This window comes from Borostomias antarcticus, assembly GCF_949987555.1.
Source record: "Borostomias antarcticus genome assembly, chromosome: 11".
NCBI classification, from domain to species: Eukaryota; Metazoa; Chordata; class Actinopteri; order Stomiiformes; family Stomiidae; genus Borostomias; species Borostomias antarcticus.
Genome location: NC_140244.1, coordinates 6,286,514 through 6,306,487, shown reverse-complemented (window position 1 = coordinate 6,306,487; position 19,974 = coordinate 6,286,514). Strand labels below are relative to the sequence as shown.

Here is a 19,974-nt window from a genome sequence, read left to right as displayed (position 1 = left end):
TTTTACAGCTGGTTTTATTTTAGTGAACAGAAATTGATGTCTCCCATAATGTTATTTGTTGTCAGTGATACGGATACTAATATTAGTCAAGCAGCTCATTGTGACTAATAACCTACAGTATTCAAATAGACATATGTGTCTAAAAGCGATACTACACGCTGAACTGCCCTTGGTTGGATTCTTACCTTTTTTTGTTTGTTGTTGCACTAGACATGAAAAGAATGAAGGTGACGCCCCCGAGCGATGACATCAGCGAGCAGCGCAGTCCCACAAAGATGCGCCACGGCGGCGACGCCAGCGGCCCGACAGGAAGTGACCCCCAGACGTCCGCCAGTGACCCCGGCAGCTCCAGCATGGCGCTGCGCCACCACATCCTCCAGCTGCTCTCCACCAAGCTCAGCCCCGCCCACCTGGAGGCCCGCAAGGACCGGCTGGACATCCTGCGGAAGTGCTCCTACTACATGGAGGTCCACCAGGACGCGTCACTGACCCCCCAGTACGCCCTGTCCCACTCCACCATCCTCCAGCTCATCGACCCCTTGAAGTTCCAGCGCATGAAGAAGCTGGCCAACAGCCAGGTGAAGATCCTGCTGTGCCTCCTGGAGGAGCTGTATGAGCAGATCCTCCGAGACCGCGCCCACCTGCAGGCCGTCCACAACCCGTGCGGCTCGGCCAGCTCGGTCCAGGACGACGCCTCGTTGCGCCACCAGGTGGAGCAGCTGACCCAGTATCTGGTGGACTTCGACACCACGCTGCCGCTGGGCCCGCTGCACGCCAAGCACACGCTCATCTCCAACATAGACAGCGCCATGGTGCCCCGGATCCGGCTGTTCCTCAACGTCAAGATGCCCGTGCTCTTTGACAAGTCGCGGTCGGAGGCGCTGGCGAGCTACACCTGGCTGCACTGGTACATCGCCGGGTCGGAGCAGCAGGAGGCGGGGGAGTACTTTGAGGTCAGCCACCGGCTCGTCCAGCCCGCCAACGCAGACGAGGGCAGCCAGGTGGGAAAGGTCACGTGCTCCGCCTACTGCGTCCATATCAACAACCTGCTGCCCGAACGACACTACGAGTTCACGGTCAAGCGGGCGGACACGTGCTACCTGGTGTACGGCTCCTGGAACGAGAGTATGGTGCTGCAGACGGCGCCGGCGTACCCAGGGAGCATGATGGGTAGCCAGTAGAAGAAGAGGAGGCTGTATCTCTGGTAGTGTGGATGGACAGTGGACGGACGCAAAGCACTATGGGAAAAAAAAACATTTTACATTTTCTATCTCTCTAATAAAAGATTTGGTTGAGATTTTTGAGCAAGGTGCTTCAATTTAGCAGAACACAGAACATACTGTAAATCCTTGACCTTGAGAACTGGGACTGACATGCAAACATCATTACTTTCTGTTTTTTTTTGTAATTGTTGGTTGGCATGGCCGGTGTTGTGGAGAATCTCACTCCCCCGGCAGAATCTCACTCCCCTTCACCTGAACGCACGCTCGCCTTTCCCACTGTCATTAGTTTGATCTGGCTCTTCTTTCAACAAGGCGAGTGTTTCTACCACTCAAAGACCAGAACATCACAAGAGGTGAAACTATCACAAAAAAGCGATCATGGTCTATATTTTAGGTTTGAAGAGGGCAATGTGAAGCTCATCATAGGCGACCCGTAGCATTTTGGCAGGGGCAGTCCGATTTTGGCAACGCCTGCTGAAATCTGCGTCGCCCCCCCTAACTTTTTTTTGCCAAGTCTGACACACTTCAAACTTATTCAGGTGACATCGTTAGGTGTCGGGATGTTACCCTAGAAAGCACAAGCTTGTTGTTTGAACGGGGAGCATTTTGGCAGGGGCACTCTGATTTGGGCTGGCGCTGTCAAAATGCGCCCAGTTCAAACGACAAGCTTGTGCTTTAAGGTCAAGATGAGCCTGAAACAGAGACTCCTCCCACAGACGCTCCACTTGAAGCCAGCCAAGCTCCGCCTCCTGGCCCAGTGCCCAGACAATCTCCGCCTCCTTCTGACCCAGGTCAGAGGTCAAAACCTGCCGCACCCAATATGAATATGGGAGGGAGGGAGTGTTGGGAGGGAGGGAGGGAGGGAGTGTTGGGAGGGGAGGGAGGGAGTGTTGGGAGGGAGGGAGGGAGGTAGGGAGTGTTGGGAGGGGAGGGAGGGAGTGTTGGGAGGGAGGGAGGGAGTGTTGGGAGGGGAGGGAGGGAGGGAGTGTTGGGAGGGAGGGAGGGAGTGAGTGTTGGGAGGGAGGTAGGGAGGGAGTGTTGGGAGGGGAGGGAGGGAGGGAGTGTTGGGAGGGAGGGAGGGAGGGAGTGTTGGGAGGGGAGGGAGGGAGGGAGTGTTGGGAGGGAGGGAGGGAGTGAGTGTTGGGAGGGAGGTAGGGAGGGAGTGTTGGGAGGGGAGGGAGGGAGGGAGTGTTGGGAGGGAGGGAGGGAGGGAGTGTTGGGAGGGGAGGGAGGGAGGGAGTGTTGGGAGGGAGGGAGGGAGGGAGTGTTGGGAGGGGAGGGAGGGAGTGTTGGGAGGGAGGGAGTGTTGGGAGGGGAGGGAGGGAGGGAGGGAGTGTTGGGAGGGAGGGAGGGAGGGAGTGTTGGGAGGGGAGGGAGGTAGGGAGTGTTGGGAGGGGAGGGAGGGAGGGAGTGTTGGGAGGGAGGGAGGGAGGGAGTGTTGGGAGGGGAGGGAGGGAGTGTTGGGAGGGAAGGGAGGGAGGGAGGGAGGGAGTGTTGGGAGGGGAGGGAGGGAGTGTTGGGAGGGAGGGAGGGAGAGAGTGTTGGGAGGGAGGGAGGGAGGGAGGGAGTGTTGGGAGGGGAGGGAGGGAGGGAGTGTTGGGAGGGGAGGGAGGGAGTGTTGGGAGGGGAGGGAGGGAGTGTTGGGAGGGGAGGGAGGGAGGGAGTGTTGGGAGGGAGGGAGGGAGTGTTGGGAGGGGAGGGAGGGAGTGTTGGGAGGGAGGGAGGGAGGTAGGGAGTGTTGGGAGGGGAGGGAGGGAGTGTTGGGAGGGAGGGAGGGAGGGAGGGAGTGAGTGTTGGGAGGGGAGGGAGGTAGGGAGGGAGTGTTGGGAGGGGAGGGAGTGTTGGGAGGGGAGGGAGGGAGGGAGTGAGTGTTGGGAGGGGAGGGAGGGAGGGAGTGTTGGGAGGGGAGGGAGGGAGGGAGTGTTGGGAGGGGAGGGAGGGAGGGAGGGAGGGAGGGAGTGTTGGGAGGGGAGGGAGGGAGGGAGGGAGGGAGGGAGTGTTGGGAGGGGAGGGAGGTAGGGAGGGAGTGAGTGTTGGGATGGGAGGGAGGGAGGTAGGGAGTGTTGGGAGGGAGTGTTGGGAGGGGAGGGAGGGAGGGAGGGAGTGTTGGGAGGGAGGGAGGGAGGGAGTGTTGGGAGGGGAGGGAGGGAGTGTTGGGAGGGAGGGAGGGAGGTAGGGAGTGTTGGGAGGGGAGGGAGGGAGTGTTGGGAGGGAGTGTTGGGAGGGGAGGGAGGGAGGGAGGTAGTGTTGGGAGGGAGGGAGGGAGTGAGTGTTGGGAGGGGAGGGAGGGAGGGAGGGAGTGTTGGGAGGGGAGGGAGGGAGGGAGGGAGTGTTGGGAGGGAGGGAGGGAGGGAGTGTTGGGAGGGAGGGAGTGTTGGGAGGGGAGGGAGGGAGGTAGTGTTGGGAGGGAGGGAGGGAGTGAGTGTTGGGAGGGGAGGGAGGGAGGGAGTGTTGGGAGGGAGGGAGGGAGGGGAGGGAGGGAGTGTTGGGAGGGAGGGAGGGAGGGAGGGAGTGTTGGGAGGGGAGGGAGGGAGTGTTGGGAGCGGAGGGAGGGAGTGTTGGGAGGGAGGGAGGGAGTGAGTGTTGGGAGGGGAGGGAGGGAGGGAGTGTTGGGAGGGGAGGGAGGGAGGGAGTGTTGGGAGGGAGGGAGGGAGGGAGTGTTGGGAGGGGAGGGAGGGAGGGAGTGTTGGGAGGGAGGGAGGGAGGGAGTGTTGGGAGGGGAGGGAGGGAGTGTTGGGAGGGAAGGGAGGGAGGGAGGGAGGGAGTGTTGGGAGCGAGGGAGGGAGGGAGGGAGTGTTGGGAGGGAGGGAGGGAGTGTTGGGAGGGAGGGAGTGTTGGGAGGGAGGGAGTGTTGGGAGGGAGGGAGTGTTGGGAGGGGAGGGAGGGGAGGGTTGGGAGGGAGGGAGGGAGTGTTGGGAGGGGAGGGAGGTAGGGAGGGAGGGAGGGAGTGTTGGGAGGGAGGGAGGGAGTGTTGGGAGGGAGGGAGGGAGTGAGTGTTGGGAGGGGAGGGAGGTAGGGAGGGAGTGTTGGGAGGGGAGGGAGGGAGGGAGTGTTGGGAGGGGAGGGAGGGAGGGAGTGTTGGGAGCGGAGGGAGGGAGGGTGGGAGTGTTGGGAGGGGAGGGAGGGAGGGAGGGAGTGAGTGTTGGGAGGGGAGGGAGGTAGGGAGGGAGTGTTGGGAGGGAGGGAGGGAGTGAGTGTTGGGAGGGGAGGGAGGTAGGGAGTGTTGGGAGGGGAGGGAGGGAGGGAGGGAGTGAGTGTTGGGAGGGGAGGGAGGTAGGGAGTGTTGGGAGGGAGTGTTGGGAGGGAGGGAGGGAGTGAGTGTTCGGAGGGGAGGGAGGTAGGGAGTGTTGGGAGGGAGGGAGGGAGGGAGTGTTGGGAGGGGAGGGAGGGAGTGTTGGGAGGGGAGGGAGGGAGGGAGTGAGTGTTGGGAGGGGAGGGAGGTAGGGAGGGAGTGAGTGTTGGGATGGGAGGGAGGGAGGTAGGGAGTGTTGGGAGGGGAGGGAGGGAGGGAGGGAGGGAGGGAGGGAGTGTTGGGAGGGGAGGGAGGGAGTGTTGGGAGGGAGGGAGGGAGGTAGGGAGTGTTGGGAGGGGAGGGAGGGAGTGTTGGGAGGGAGGGAGTGTTGGGAGGGGAGGGAGGGAGGGAGGTAGTGTTGGGAGGGAGGGAGGGAGTGAGTGTTGGGAGGGAGGGAGGGAGTGAGTGTTGGGAGGGGAGGGAGGGAGGGAGGGAGTGTTGGGAGGGAGGGAGGGAGTGTTGGGAGGGGAGGGAGGGAGGTAGTGTTGGGAGGGAGGGAGGGAGTGAGTGTTGGGAGGGGAGGGAGGGAGGGAGTGTTGGGAGGGAGGGAGGGAGGGAGTGTTGGGAGGGGAGGGAGGGAGTGTTGGGAGGGAGGGAGGGAGGGAGGGAGGGAGTGTTGGGAGGGGAGGGAGGGAGTGTTGGGAGCGGAGGGAGGGAGTGTTGGGAGGGAGGGAGGGAGGGAGTGTTGGGAGGGGAGGGAGGGAGGGAGTGTTGGGAGGGGAGGGAGGTAGGGAGTGTTGGGAGGGGAGGGAGGGAGGGAGTGTTGGGAGGGAGGGAGGGAGGGAGTGTTGGGAGGGGAGGGAGGGAGTGTTGGGAGGGAGGGAGGGAGTGTTGGGAGCGAGGGAGGGAGGGAGGGAGTGTTGGGAGGGAGGGAGGGAGTGTTGGGAGGGAGGGAGTGTTGGGAGGGAGGGAGTGTTGGGAGGGGAGGGAGGGGAGGGTTGGGAGGGAGGGAGGGAGTGAGTGTTGGGAGGGGAGGGAGGTAGGGAGGGAGGGAGGGAGTGTTGGGAGGGAGGGAGGGAGGGAGTGTTGGGAGGGAGGGAGGGAGTGAGTGTTGGGAGGGGAGGGAGGTAGGGAGGGAGTGTTGGGAGGGGAGGGAGGGAGGGAGGGAGTGTTGGGAGGGGAGGGAGGGAGGGAGTGTTGGGAGCGGAGGGAGGGAGGGTGGGAGTGTTGGGAGGGGAGGGAGGGAGGGAGGGAGTGAGTGTTGGGAGGGGAGGGAGGTAGGGAGGGAGTGTTGGGAGGGAGGGAGTGAGTGTTGGGAGGGGAGGGAGGTAGGGAGTGTTGGGAGGGGAGGGAGGGAGTGTTGGGAGGGAGGGAGGGAGTGAGTGTTGGGAGGGGAGGGAGGTAGGGAGTGTTGGGAGGGAGGGAGGGAGGGAGTGTTGGGAGGGAGGGAGGGAGTGAGTGTTCGGAGGGGAGGGAGGTAGGGAGTGTTGGGAGGGAGGGAGGGAGGGAGTGTTGGGAGGGGAGGGAGGGAGGGAGTGAGTGTTGGGAGGGGAGGGAGGTAGGGAGGGAGTGTTGGGAGGGGAGGGAGGTAGGGAGGGAGTGTTGGGAGGGAGGGAGGGAGGGAGTGTTGGGAGGGGAGGGAGGGAGTGTTGGGAGGGGAGGGAGGGAGGGAGTGTTGGGGTTATTGTTTGGAGCTCAGAAGTGGGACAGGTTTTTCTGGGTAGGGGTTAAATTATGTTTGGGGGAGGGGCCCCCTTTTCAAGATCTCACCTAGGGCTCCATAGACAGAAAAATCCAACACAACATTCCAAAAGTGTTACTTATCCACTAACTGTGTTTAGACCAGATCAGACTAGGGAAACACATGTTTATAAGGCATGTTGGAGATGAAAGTCCTAATAAGCTGTAGACAAGACGGCTGCATCAACAACCACAGATGATTCAGAGCAGATATCTCTCTGTATCTCTGTATCTCACTTTTATCTTTACTTTTTTTTTATTGATCCTTTATTAAACCAGGCAGGTCAAATAATAACTAAATTGAATCCTGACCGCCTGTTAAGAGGCAGACCGGGTGGGGACTGTAATAGCTTTAATTTTAAGCTGTAAGTCCCCACGGTATTGTGTAATTAGTGCTGAGAACGTTCTGCTGCGACTTCGAGAAGAAAAAATGGGACAGTCTTCAATGATGCACACAAAGTGTAGCTGTCAGATCCAGCCCAGATCACTGAGGCCCAGGGCGGCAAGACGAGCCCAGATCACTGAGGCCCAGGGCGGCAAGACGAGCCCAGATCACTGAGGCCCAGGGCGGCAAGACGAGCCCAGATCACTGAGGCCCAGGGCCGCGTTTCCCAGAGGCATCGTTAAGGCATCGTAGCGCTACGTGCTTCTTAAGAACGTCGTTAGCTCCACCTCTAGGTGGCGATGCGTTTCCCAGAACCTTCTTAAGCCAAGGTATACCTTGGCTACGAAGGCTCTGGGAAACAGCTCCACCCAAGGTACATCGTAAATCGCCCTTACGATGTACCTTCGGAAGATACATCGTTAGCCTTCCTTGGAGCCGAAGCGCTGTTTCCCAGAGCCTTCTTAGCCAAGGTATACCACAGCCAAGGGATACGTTACGAAGGGCGGTCGGACCCCATCGTTAGTGTACCTTGGCGATGCGCTCCGTTCATCCCGTTATAGTTTTAGCTCGATTCGATCTAAATTACACTTTTAAAAAGGAGAGTTGCAATACAGCGCACATCTATCTATCCTACCTGCGCGATTCACATCATTAGTGTACACAAAATACAATTAACTTGAATGATGAAAATAATGTCATGGAGCCTACAGAACACATCATGGGAATGTTGTTTTTAAAACTTTTATTGAGCCAAACAGCACATCTTACCAAATTAATTAAGTTTATGCAACTTAAATGGCAGAGAAAGTTGTAGTCTGTCAAGCCAACTAAGTAAAGTGAACTCAATAAGTGATTACCATGAGTCAAACTCAGTTACTTTGAGTATGATTTATTATTGACAGATTTTGAGTAAAGACAACTTTGTTCCAATGTGTCATATATGCTTAATTAGGGTACCTTTAGGTGATTTTCTGGTATTTTAAATAGCTTTATAGCATTTATCAAGCATTTCATACATAAACAAAGGCATAGCCTACAATTTTTAGAAACTGAAAAGCATTTTCTCAATCAAAAAATAACCCCCTATCCTCATATCCTAGGCTATTGGCTGGGCACAACTCGGAGTCTCAGACTAGCTGAGCCTGCTTTGGGCTACACGGGTGTGCCTAGGTGGGGTGAGGGATGGACTGCTTTGACCAGTGCCCACTGAACTGATCGGGAGGTGCTTCTCCCTCTATCCGCTGCAAGTGAGAGCGCTTGTGAGAGATTAGTTAACGTTACGTCATGATTTCTGAAAACGCAAATGAGGAGTGCAACACTGGGTACCTAGACGTACAATTGGCACTGATTTCAATTGTGAAATCCGTTTCACGATCAGTTGCTCGGTTGCTAAGAAATTAATATTTTCCGCGAAGCTAACTAGCAAAACTTCTGAGAAGCCTCTTGCTCATGGAGGTATAATATAACTGGAGACGGCATTGAAAATGTCTGCCTATTCATTTCAATGAAAGTTGCTCACCGGCGCATGAAGCCATTTGACGTAGTGGCCAAAGCTCGGTATTGCAAGTCACGTGACGGCATGCGGCCCAAGACCCTATTTCCCATGGTTTGTGGATTATGATAGATAGGGCTAGAAAAGGAAAACAAAATTTTTCTGGGTATCATTCAGCATCAGAGACCAATCTAATCAATATAAACTTTTAATTCAATGGTTTTTTTTTGTTTTTGAAGCCACCAATACCTGTATCGAGCCCATTTGAAACATGTGCTGTGAACGAGCCTCGGGACGCTGGTCGCGCGTTCATGAGTCCTGCGAGCTCGGCGGAAAACCCGTCACCATAGGAAGACCCGCCCTACTCTGCCTCTGATTGGATAGAAAGTCATATGTAATGACGTCGGCTAACATTTGCTATGCTTTTAGCAATGAAGCTGCTATGATCATGCTAATCATAGATATGAACGTATGTCTATGATGCAAATGATCATGACATGTGGTTACTTTAGGACATCGTTGGAAAAGATCTAGAGGGTAAGTGGGTCAATGTTGAATAACTTAGCTAACATTATATAATGTTACATTTCTTTATATTAACGTCAACTATATTGAAAGGCTAGGTAGCTATGCTAACGGTAGCTAATGCTAACGGCTTAGGGTTAACGTTAGTTAATGCTAACGTTACGTTCGGAGGTCTCAGATGTATTTCAATTTTAACATAATGTTGAGCATGCTCAATGTGACATTGTTCATACATTGATTACAGTCTGTAATCTTGTATGGCGTTATTTAGCTATAGTGGGCTGATGCTTGCTGCTGCTACTATAGCATTTGCCACATTATACATCAAATTAATCAAGCATGGTTATTGTTATTACCTGAAGGCATTATTACCATTGCAAGTAAGCATGCCATGTATATGCCATGCCTGAAAATCAAATTAATAGTGTGATTCTTCCCCATCATAGCTCATTGTACACTGATATAATCATTCTCCTTGCTTTTGCTAATACTCATCTCTTTTATCAAACTTATGCTAGGAAATAAATCTGGCTGTGATTCATCACTAGTGCTCATCCAGGCTGTTGTCATCTCCCGCCTGGACTCCTGCAACTCCCTACTTGCTGCCATCCTGCAGCATTGGCCATCAGACTCATGGAGAAAGCTGCTGCTGACCTGGTGTTCAACAGCCCCATGCTCTTCCACAAAACTTCCCTACTCCGTTCTCAGCACTGGCTCCCTGCGCTGTCCCATCCAGTTTAGGACTGTGCTGCAAGCCTACAGGGCAAATGAACAGCTCCCTCCTACCTCCAGGCTGTGGTCAAGCTCTGCTGCCTTGAGGTGATTGGTTCCCCAGTTGCTCCAAGCCCCCCTATGGCAGATTGTAACGGCCATGGCTCTTTTCTGTCCTGGCCTCACAGTGGTGGAATGAACTGTGCACTGATGTCAGAACAGAGCCAATAATACACACTGTTCATAGTGAGCCTAGTTATTATTGATTAACTTGGACTGTTTCCTCTCTCCTTGTCAGTCATTAAAATATTTTCAGTGTTTCACAATACTGATGTATAACATTTCATTATTTTGTCTCAGACCATTTCTGAAACAATCATCGGTGTCAGTATACATTTCCCTCCAATGTTATTGCTTGCCCATTTTTAACCATTTAACTACCAGACTGTACAAACGAATTGCACACCTATAGTATTTTCTATTGATGATTTTTTTTACAAGGTATAGCCTACTTCTCCACTTTCTCTTAATGTTGGTATGAAATGGCAGTCAAACTATGCAATGATGTTCCACACCGTTTCCACCCAAATTCCCAACAAATGTGGCCACCACACTGTTCAGGACATTCACAGGTCTTGCTCTCAGGGATCGGTAAAAGAAAGGGACATGGTTCCTCCATAATGTGCTAAGGCTCTGCTTAGATCAAAGGCTTGGTCATCAGAAAATATCACAAAGACAGTGATCACAAAACAACAATTAAAAACATGTCACCAACTGACCAACTTGACATGCAAGAAAACTGTCATGTCTTTGCACTGTCCTGTCCTGCTCCCAGTCCTGTGTCTACAACAGTGTATGCCTTAACCCTAGTCAAATTTCTAGTATGTGTGAACCATATACATGGCAGTAAACAAATCTTGAGTCATACAAACTGAAGGATGCTTGACCTAGTATGTGTGAACCATATACATGGCAGTAAACAAATCTTGAGTCATACAAACTGGAGGATGCTTGACCCATACAAACTACTTTAACTCAATTTCAATAAACAACTTCAAAATATGGCAGACAGAAGAGCTGAACAGACTAGGTAGATGACTGGATGATCTTACAGAGAACCAAGGGAAATTGACTGGTATTAATGCTAAGGGATTAAGAGAGACAAATGCAACGCAAGGTTAGTTTAGTTCCAATCGCCCATGTCCAACATCAATCAAGTACGCAGCCAAGCTGAAGAACCGAGTTACACCGGAGGCGGAGGTTCCGTGACAGACAGGCCTCACCTGTGTATCTGGTCCTGTCTGCTGGAGCGTACTGGGGCCAGCCGGTCTATCTTGTGGAAGAAGATGAAGGAGGGTCTCATTAGGTTGACCTGGGGAGAGACCAACAAACAGCCACCACAAGCTCTCAATCAACACTGAGGATGATGGTCGGGTATCCTGTCCAATAATTATACCCCCCTCCCTGGATGGGACAGCGCAGGGAGCCAGTGCTGAGAACGGAGTAGGGAAGTTGTGTGGAAGAGCATGGGGCTGTTGAACACCAGGTCAGCAGCAGCTTTCTCCAGGAGTCTGATGGCCAATGCTGCAGGATGGCAGCAAGTAGGGAGTTGCAGGAGTCCAGGCGGGAGATGACAACAGCCTGGATGAGCACTAGTGACGAATCACAGCCAGATTTATTTCCTAGCATAAAGTTTGATAAAAGAGATGAGTATTAGCAAAAGCAAGGAGAATGATTATATCAGTGTACAATGAGCTATGATGGGGAAGAATCACACTATTAATTTGATTTTCAGGCATGGCATATACATGGCATGCTTACTTGCAATGGTAATAATGCCTTCAGGTAATAACAATAACCATGCTTGATTAATTTGATGTATAATGTGGCAAATGCTATAGTAGCAGCAGCAAGCATCAGCCCACTATAGCTAAATAACGCCATACAAGATTACAGACTGTAATCAATGTATGAACAATGTCACATTGAGCATGCTCAACATTATGTTAAAATTGAAATACATCTGAGACCTCCGAACGTAACGTTAGCATTAACTAACGTTAACCCTAAGCCGTTAGCATTAGCTACCGTTAGCATAGCTACCTAGCCTTTCAATATAGTTGACGTTAATATAAAGAAATGTAACATTATATAATGTTAGCTAAGTTATTCAACATTGACCCACTTACCCTCTAGATCTTTTCCAACGATGTCCTAAAGTAACCACATGTCATGATCATTTGCATCATAGACATACGTTCATATCTATGATTAGCATGATCATAGCAGCTTCATTGCTAAAAGCATAGCAAATGTTAGCCGACGTCATTACATATGACTTTCTATCCAATCAGAGGCAGAGTAGGGCGGGTCTTCCTATGGTGACGTGCTTTCCCGAGCTCGCAGGACTCATGAACGTGCGACCAGCGTCCCGAGGCTCGTTCACAGCACATGTTTCAAATGGGCTCGATACAGGTATTGGTGGCTTCAAAAACAAAAAAACCCCCATTGAATTAAAAGTTTATATTGATTGGATTGGTCTCTGATGCTGAATGATACCCAGAAAAAGTTTGTTTTCCTTTTCTAGCCCTATCTATCATAATCCACAAACCATGGGAAATAAGGGTCTTGGGCCGCATGCCGTCACGTGACTTGCAATACCGAGCTTGGCCTGAAAGCCCATGGTGGCTTCAATGCGCCAAGCTGATCCTGGGGGCTTGGCTCTCGCTGCAGATAGGAACTTTTGGCGCATGCGCGTATGACTCATTCGCTCGGGCTTCTCACGCGCATAAGTTCAACTGAGGAAAACTGAGGAGGAACGTGACATTGACCCCGACCGGACACTGCAGAATACCAGAAAACTTCAAACGTCGAGAATACAGCAGCATTTTTCCTTCTTGGACTAGGAGATAAATTATTCTAATTGATAGAGAAATTATTTTAACGGATGGAGAAAGGTTAACGTTATTTCAACAAAAGCACTACGTCCACGTGTTCTTCAAGTGCCACGAGAGTAAGCGGTTGAGGCAGCCTATCGTTCTCTGTTTCACTCTTAACATCTTCAGTTCTCTTGAGCCTGCTGCTGGTAAGAAACGTATTTTCTAAGTTTTATTGTTATATTGTTGAACTTGTGGCAAACGACACGAACGTTAGCCTCAAGTTCACCTCAATTTACGTTTGATATTTTTCAGATGTCTCCCTCCTAGCTACAGTGCTAGCTAACTAGGGGCATACTAGCTAGCTAGGAGGGAGACGTTTTCGTCCTCGCTAACGTTAGCTAGGCGGGAGCCTCGTGTGCGTAGTGCTGCAGGCGCCATTAGTGTCTACGACGAATTAAGAGTTATATTTTTGAATCGGATGAATATGTCAGTGGTTGGGAAAGATTACCACCATTGGGTGTATTTTTTGGCTCATGTTTTTTCATTCTTGATGTATACTGTATATTGCCACTAATAACTGGTTGCTATACTAATACTGCTAGCCTTCATTGCTCTAGCTAGGCTCAAACTCTAGCTAGCTTAGGCTACATCAGTTAATAAACTGTTGCTTCTGAACCATTGCTCTTTTAGATTAGACTAAACCTTAGCTACCCATTTTATGTGGTTGTGGTAGTAAATTTACCATATTAAGTATATGTTCATATATTTGTTTGAGAACAGATGGGGTATTACGAGTTAGTAGTTAACCCAGTGTGCATTTTAGTGTTTGATTGAAGTTAAACTGCTGTCAATTGTTCAGAAAATTTAATTATTTTACTCTTTCAGCTCTGAAAACTAGAGAAGCATTCCTGGAGCATTAGAGAAGCATTCCTGGAGCCTCAAGATGTGGAAGTGTAAGTTGTGCCATGTCTCATGTTCAGTCAAAGTGCATTTATTGAAACATTATCGGCTTCAACACAGTCAATATTCTACCATTTCTCCTTTACCATGTTTGTATGAGAACTGCATGTGCACATTCAAAACACTAAATTCTCTCAAGATACACATGACAAGGTTTCATGCTGATAGAGTAGATTGTAGTCCTGATAGTCTTGGTCAGGTGGCTGCAGTCATGTTGACATTCAGTTGTCCTCTCTGTGCTTTTAAGCAGCCATTTATTGAAAGAGACATATTTCTTCATCTTCGAGGACATTTAAAAAACCAAGAAGTTGTGTCATGTCCTTTCAGAGATTGTATGTTTAAAACAAATGTGTACTCGACCTTCAACTCACACAAATGTAGAGAGCATCAGAGTGCCTCAGAGTATGATGCATTGATTGTAGTCAGAATTGAACCCCATGATTCTCAGAGCAGTGACATGGAACAAGGCTCTATTGACCATTGTACTGAAAACATATCCACCCCAGTGCCAGAGAGCACCACTGATGGGTTAGAGGAGCAGTTGCAACAGAATCTGGCAGCTTTCTTTTTGAAAATGCAAACAATACTCCATGTAACAGAAAGAGCAACTCAGGAAATTGTTGAGCATTTGGATCAGTTATTTTTATTATCGGAACCTCTTGTGAAAGAAGCGGTCGCAAAAATACTCAACAAGTGTAACTTCCCTTTTAGTGATAAAATTGTCAGAGAGATTGTCAATGCTGTTTCGGAAAGTAATGTCCTGCATAAATGTATCACTAGTCAAGCCCCCTTGTCCACTGCCAAAAGGAGAAAATCATATTATGAGGAACAGTTTCCTTTGGTTAAACCTGTTGAATATTTAATTGGGTCTTCTAAGCATACATGCATGTATGTACCCATCCTCACATCTTTGCAAGAAATGCTGAAAAAGACAGATGTGCTAGAGAAAGTCCAAGAGACTACAGTACAACAGCCAGGGCAATATTCGTCATATTGTGATGGTTCTTACTGTCAGGAAAATCCTCTTCTCTCAGAGGATCAGAGGTTATCTTTGATTCTTTACATTGATGACTTCGAAGTTGCAAATCCTCTGGGAACTTCAAGAAAAATACATAAAGTCTGCGCCATTTACTGGACATTGGCTAATCTCCCAGTGAAATATCGCTCATCTTTACATACTATACAACTTGCCCTTTTATGCAATTCTAATGATCTAAGGGAATTTGGATATGCCAGTGTTTTTTCACCCCTCTTGAAAGACCTGACGACGCTTGAAGGGGAAGGGGTTTACATTGAGGCATTAGGTAGCTGTGTCCAGGGCACTGTCTACTCTGTAGTGGCTGATAACCTTGCTGCCCATGGGCTAGCTGGCTTCAAGGAGAGCTTTAACTCTACATACTGTTGTCGATTTTGCCTAACAACAAAAGCAGACATGCAGACTGTAGATGCAACCACTGGTTGCTGTGTGATGAGGACAAAAAATCATCATGATCACCTCGTTCATGAACTCCAGAGTGGTGGCAGTGAAGAGCATTATGGTGTTAAAGATAGCTGTGTGTTATCTGATCATCTATCCTACTTTCACCCCATCACAGGATTTCCACCTGATATCTTACACGACCTGTTTGAGGGTGTAGTTCCTGTTGAGCTTGCACTGTGCTTGAAATGTATGATCTCAAAAAAGTATTTCTCCTTAGATGATCTGAATAAGGCAATAAAATATTTTCCCTATGAACATGCTGACAAGGTTGACCGTCCCCACCCAATACCTCAAACCTTTGGCACTCGAGGAACTATCGGAGGAAATGGTCATGAAAACTGCACCTTGCTTAGACTCCTGCCTGTTCTCATAGGCTCACGTGTTCCAGAGGGGGACAAGCACTGGGAAATCCTAATGGAGTTGAAAGACATAGTTGAGCTTTCTTTATCTCATACATTTAGTGATGGCACTATTGAGTACCTGGCCTGCAAGATAGCTGATCACAGGCAGCTGCTGCAGGAAGTCTTTCCTAACTTGATGTTGCGTCCCAAGCATCATGTCATTGAACACTACCCTCATTTGATCAAATGTTTTGGTCCCCTGGTCCATTTATGGACCATGAGGTTTGAAGGAAAGCATAGAGTGTTCAAGAAAATAGTTCATGACACACACAACTTCAAGAACATTTTGAAGACGTTGGCAGACAGACACCAGAAAATGATGGCATTTTACCTGTCCTCTCCCAGGTTCCTTAAGCCATCAGTTCAGACCACTAAAATTGAGACTGTCTTTGTTGATTCTTTGCCAAAGGATACTCATGCACCTATATCATCAATCACACAACGTAGTACTGTCTATAGAACAAAACATGTTACAGTCGATGGAACACTTTATGCTGTTGGCATGTTTGTCTGCACTGGGATGCTTGGTGCCTTGCCTGAGTTTAAGGAAATCCAAAACATACTACTCATTGCAGATCAAATCTTTTTCATTCTGTAAGACTTTGAATCGGGGTATATTGAGCATTTACGCTCCTATGAGCTGACTGCAGATCAAAAAAAGAGATATACTGTGACCCCTGTGCATAAACTCACTGACCAAATGCCTTTGACAGCTTACAAAGTGGCAACCAAGCTGATCCTCACAACCAAGAGATTCATTCCTCTTTCAGAGATGGAGTAGCGGTGCCAATTCCAGTTTCCAACTCCAGTCTCACTGGGCAGTCTTCACTTCATCCTCACGCTGCAGTACCAAGATCAAGCATAAGGTATACCTTTTTATTTCTGTAAATGCTAACACTTCATTGTAGAGTAAAACAGTTTACTATACAAGAGTCAATTGATGGCCTTAATTGATTTGAGCACATGTTTGCATAAATCTTAATTTATGTAAATATTTAATGGGTTGTCTCTGTGCTTGGAGTGCTGGCGACTCAAGAGCAGAGAGCTGCAAGTGCCAATTTGGTGTGTTCATTCTGAATTTGCTGTTCACTTAATATGGAAACAACTGGTCTAAAACTAAGGGTCATTGTTGATGAGTGCAATGCCCAAAGACTAGCCTTGCCCTCGCGACCTGAGACAGTGAATGGCCTCCTGCTTGAAGTGAGAGACAAGCTCAACCTTAACTTTGACTTTCGTCTGCAATTTGAAGACCCAGAGTTTAACAATGCCTTATGCAATCTGGTCAATATTGAAGACCTGCCATCAAAGGCAACTGTCAAAATCGTGAGAATAGAGGATCCAGAGCTGAGCTCAACGAGCACAGATGACACGGTGTTACTATCAGATGCATCATCACCTGAGCGTCTTAGCAGGTGGCCGGAGGTCTTCCAAGTTCCAGCATTCTCATACGAGGTGGAGTTTGCATTGGGTGCAGGCAGTGCTGCATTTGAGAAAGAGGGGAAGACCTTGAAGCTGACCAGGGATCAAAAGCACAATATCCTTGACGTGATGGCTGCTGAGATGTACAAACATAAAGCCTATCCAAGTAGCAAGGAAATCGGCAAGGCTGCAGAGGCCCTTGTTAACAAACACCCATGCCTGAAGGAGACCGGATCCAAAACAGGATATGGTCATCATAAGGTCATCAGGAATACTGGTAGGCTATACTAATGGGATCAGAAATACTGGTAGGCTATACTAAGGTCACCAGGAATACTGGTAGGCTTAGGTCATCAGGAATACTGGTAGGCTATACTAAGGTCATCAGGAATACTGGTAGGCTATACTAAGGTCATCAGGAATATTGGTAGGCTAAGGTCATCAGGAATACTGGTAGGCTATACTAAGGTCATCAGGAATATTGGTAGGCTATACTAAGGTCATCAGGAATATTGGTAGGCTATACTAAGGTCATCAGAAATACTGGTAGGCTATACTAAGGTCATCAGGAATACTGGTAGGCTATACTAAGGTCATCAGGAATACTGGTAGGCTATACTAAGGTCATCAGGAATACTGGTAGGCTATACTAAGGTCATCAGGAATATTGGTAGGCTATAGTAAGGTCATCAGGAATATTGGTAGGCTATAGTAAGGTCATCGGAAACACTGGAAGCTATACTAAGGTCATCAGGATTAGCATTAGTATAGCCTACCAATGTTCCTGATGACCTTAGTATAGCTTCAAGTATCTCTGATGACCTAGGCCTACCAGTATTCCTGGTGACCTTAGTATAGCCTACCAGTATTCCTGATGACCTTAGTACAACCTACCAGTATTCCTGATGACCTTAGTATAGCTTCAAGTATTCCTGATGACCTAAGCCTACCAGTATTCCTGGTGACCATAGTATAGCCTACCAGTATTTCTGATTCCATTAGTATAGCCTACCAGTATTTCTGATGACCTTAGTATAGCCTTACTTCACTCACTCAAACACACAATTTGTTGAACTTGACAATTCACACCTATGTAGGAAGCATTTCAGTGTAGCAATATGTTTTGATTGGTATACTCTCTTCAGTCAAAACTGTAACTGTTCATGTTCATACATAATGTTGACATTGATTGCTGTTTCATTTTGAAAATATTGTGCAGAAAATACTGTGCAGCTTATTTGATTTTATTTAACTTTTTGTTATTTAAGTTAATTGATCTTTCTCTCTGGTATTCTCCATACAGTTGCTCTTGTTTTCTCTATTCTCTCCATCTCTATTCCTCTCTTGTTAAATTTCAATAATATATTCTGCAATGTAAAATGTTCAATCCAGGGAGTGTTGAAAAAAAACATTATGATATACTTTTTACAATTTTTTATAAAATGATAATACATTTGAATGTGTTGCATTTAAAAGATTAAGTGTATTTTATTTATGCATGTGATGAAATAATGGGGTGTTAGATGCTTATTAATAATAAATTGATTCTTGATGCACTTTGCTAGTTTTCTTTTAAGTTGACACAACTCTATAATGATTCATTGCAATCGGTTTCCTTAAATGAATTAAGTTGCTAGGTTTCATTATTGAGCCAGTATAACTAAAACCATTTATTTTAACAATGTAGGGAAAATGAGTTGTTGCAGCTTGAGTTAAATAAGTATAATAAAAATGGTGCATTTAAGTAAGTCCTACTTGATATAAATGATTCTACTTCAAATGGTTTTAATCAATCAAAGCTTTATTTATATAGCGCATTTCATACCCAGAGTCAACACAATGCGCTTTACAGAGAACATGGAGGTGGGCAGACATCCCACCCCTACATATTCCAGAGGGAAGCAAAAAAACAGTAATCACCCGGGGGCCAGATAAGTGAGCTGTAAAAATTCTTCCCTGACCCCTCTCAACGAGGCGATCGAGCAAGCTCCTGGAGTATGTTTGTCTACCGGCTAAAAACATTTATAGAGCAATAAATAACATTAAATTACATTTTCAGAGTAAGAGAGGCTAATAACATCATAGGAGAGACATGGCAAACATTGGTGTATGTCTGTGTGTGCATAAATGTGCCTGGGCCCAGATAGAGACAGGGGTTGGGGTAGGGTGGGGGGTAGGAAAAGGATACGGACCCGGGTTAGGGTGAGGGGAAGGGGATCTGAGCCCAGGACTGGTGTCTGTCAGTGTGTGTGTGAGTGTGCCTGGGTCCAGGTAGAGGCAGGGTCAGGGGTAGGGTGGGGGTAGGAAGAGGATACGGACCCGGGGTAGGGTGAGGGGAAGGGGGTACTGGACCCAGGCCTAAGGCCGGAAGTGGACTGTTGTATGTCTGTGTGTGCGTGTGTGTGTGTTAACTAATTTGCTACGACATCTGCAGCAGACACAGGGGTATCTATCGGACTCAGGGTGGTCTACTGGTGACAGTGGGGCATCCACTGGACCTGGTTAGAAGATAGGTGGGAGAGAGAGAGGCACTAGGGAGAGGGGAGGCAGAACAGGGTTAGTAGCACACGGAGCCATATATAGAGCAATACATTACGTCAAACTACATTTTCAGAGCAAGAAAGGCTAAGAGCATCATGGGAGAGGTGTGGCAGACACTAATGTGTGTGTGTGTGTGTGTGTGTGCGTGCCTGGGCCCAGATAGAGGCAGTAGTTGGGGTAGGGTGGGGGGTAGGAAAAGGATACGGACCCGGGTTAGGGTGAGGGGATCTGAGCCCAGGACTGGTGTCTGTCAGTGTGTGTGTGAGTGTGCCTGGGTCCAGGTAGAGGCAGTGGTCAGGGGTAGGCTGGGGGTAGGAAGAGGATACGGACCCGGGGTAGGGTGAGGGGAAGGGGGTACTGGACCCAGGCCTAAGGCCGGAAGTGGGCTGTTGTATGTCTGTGTGTGCGTGTGTGTGTGTGTGTGTTAACTAATTTGCTACGACATCTGCAGCAGACACAGGGGTATCTATCGGACTCAGGGTGGTCTACTGGTGACAGTGGGGCATCCACTAAACCTGGTTAGAAGATAGGAGGGAGAGAGAGAGGCACTAGGGAGAGGGGAGGCAGAACAGGGTTAGTAGTACACGGAGCCATAAATAGAGCAATACATTACGTCAAACTACATTTTCAGAGCAAGAAAGGCTAAGAGCATCATGGGAGAGGTGTGGCAAACACTAATGTGTGTGTGTGTGTGCGTGCCTGGGCCCCGATAGAGGCAGGGGTTGGGGTAGGGTGGGGGGTAGGAAAAGGATACGGACCCGGGTTAGGGTGAGGGGAAGGGGATCTGAGCCCAGGACTGGTGTATGTCAGTGTGTGTGTGAGTGTGCCTGGGTCCAGGTAGAGGCAGGGGTCAGGGGTAGGGTTGGGGTAGGAAGAGGATACGGACCCGGGTTAGGGTGAGGAGTAGGGGGTACTGGGCCCAGGCCTAAAGCCGGAAGTGGACTGTTGTATGTCTGTGTGTACGTGTGTGTGTGTTAACTAATTTG

The 19,974-nt window shown here is 49.1% G+C and overlaps 1 protein-coding gene across 1 annotated transcript; it reads left to right on the top strand.

Annotated features, from left to right (window-relative positions):
- Positions 1–212: 212 nt before the first annotated feature.
- Positions 213–1,181, top strand: LOC311315164 (fibronectin type III domain-containing protein 11-like; the record flags this gene model as incomplete). The annotated part of the gene is made up of 1 exon (XM_084445765.1): positions 213–1,181. One exon carries the CDS (start codon positions 213–215, stop codon positions 1,179–1,181), a length of 969 nt encoding a protein of 322 aa, XP_084301891.1.
- Positions 1,182–19,974: the final 18,793 nt, after the last annotated feature.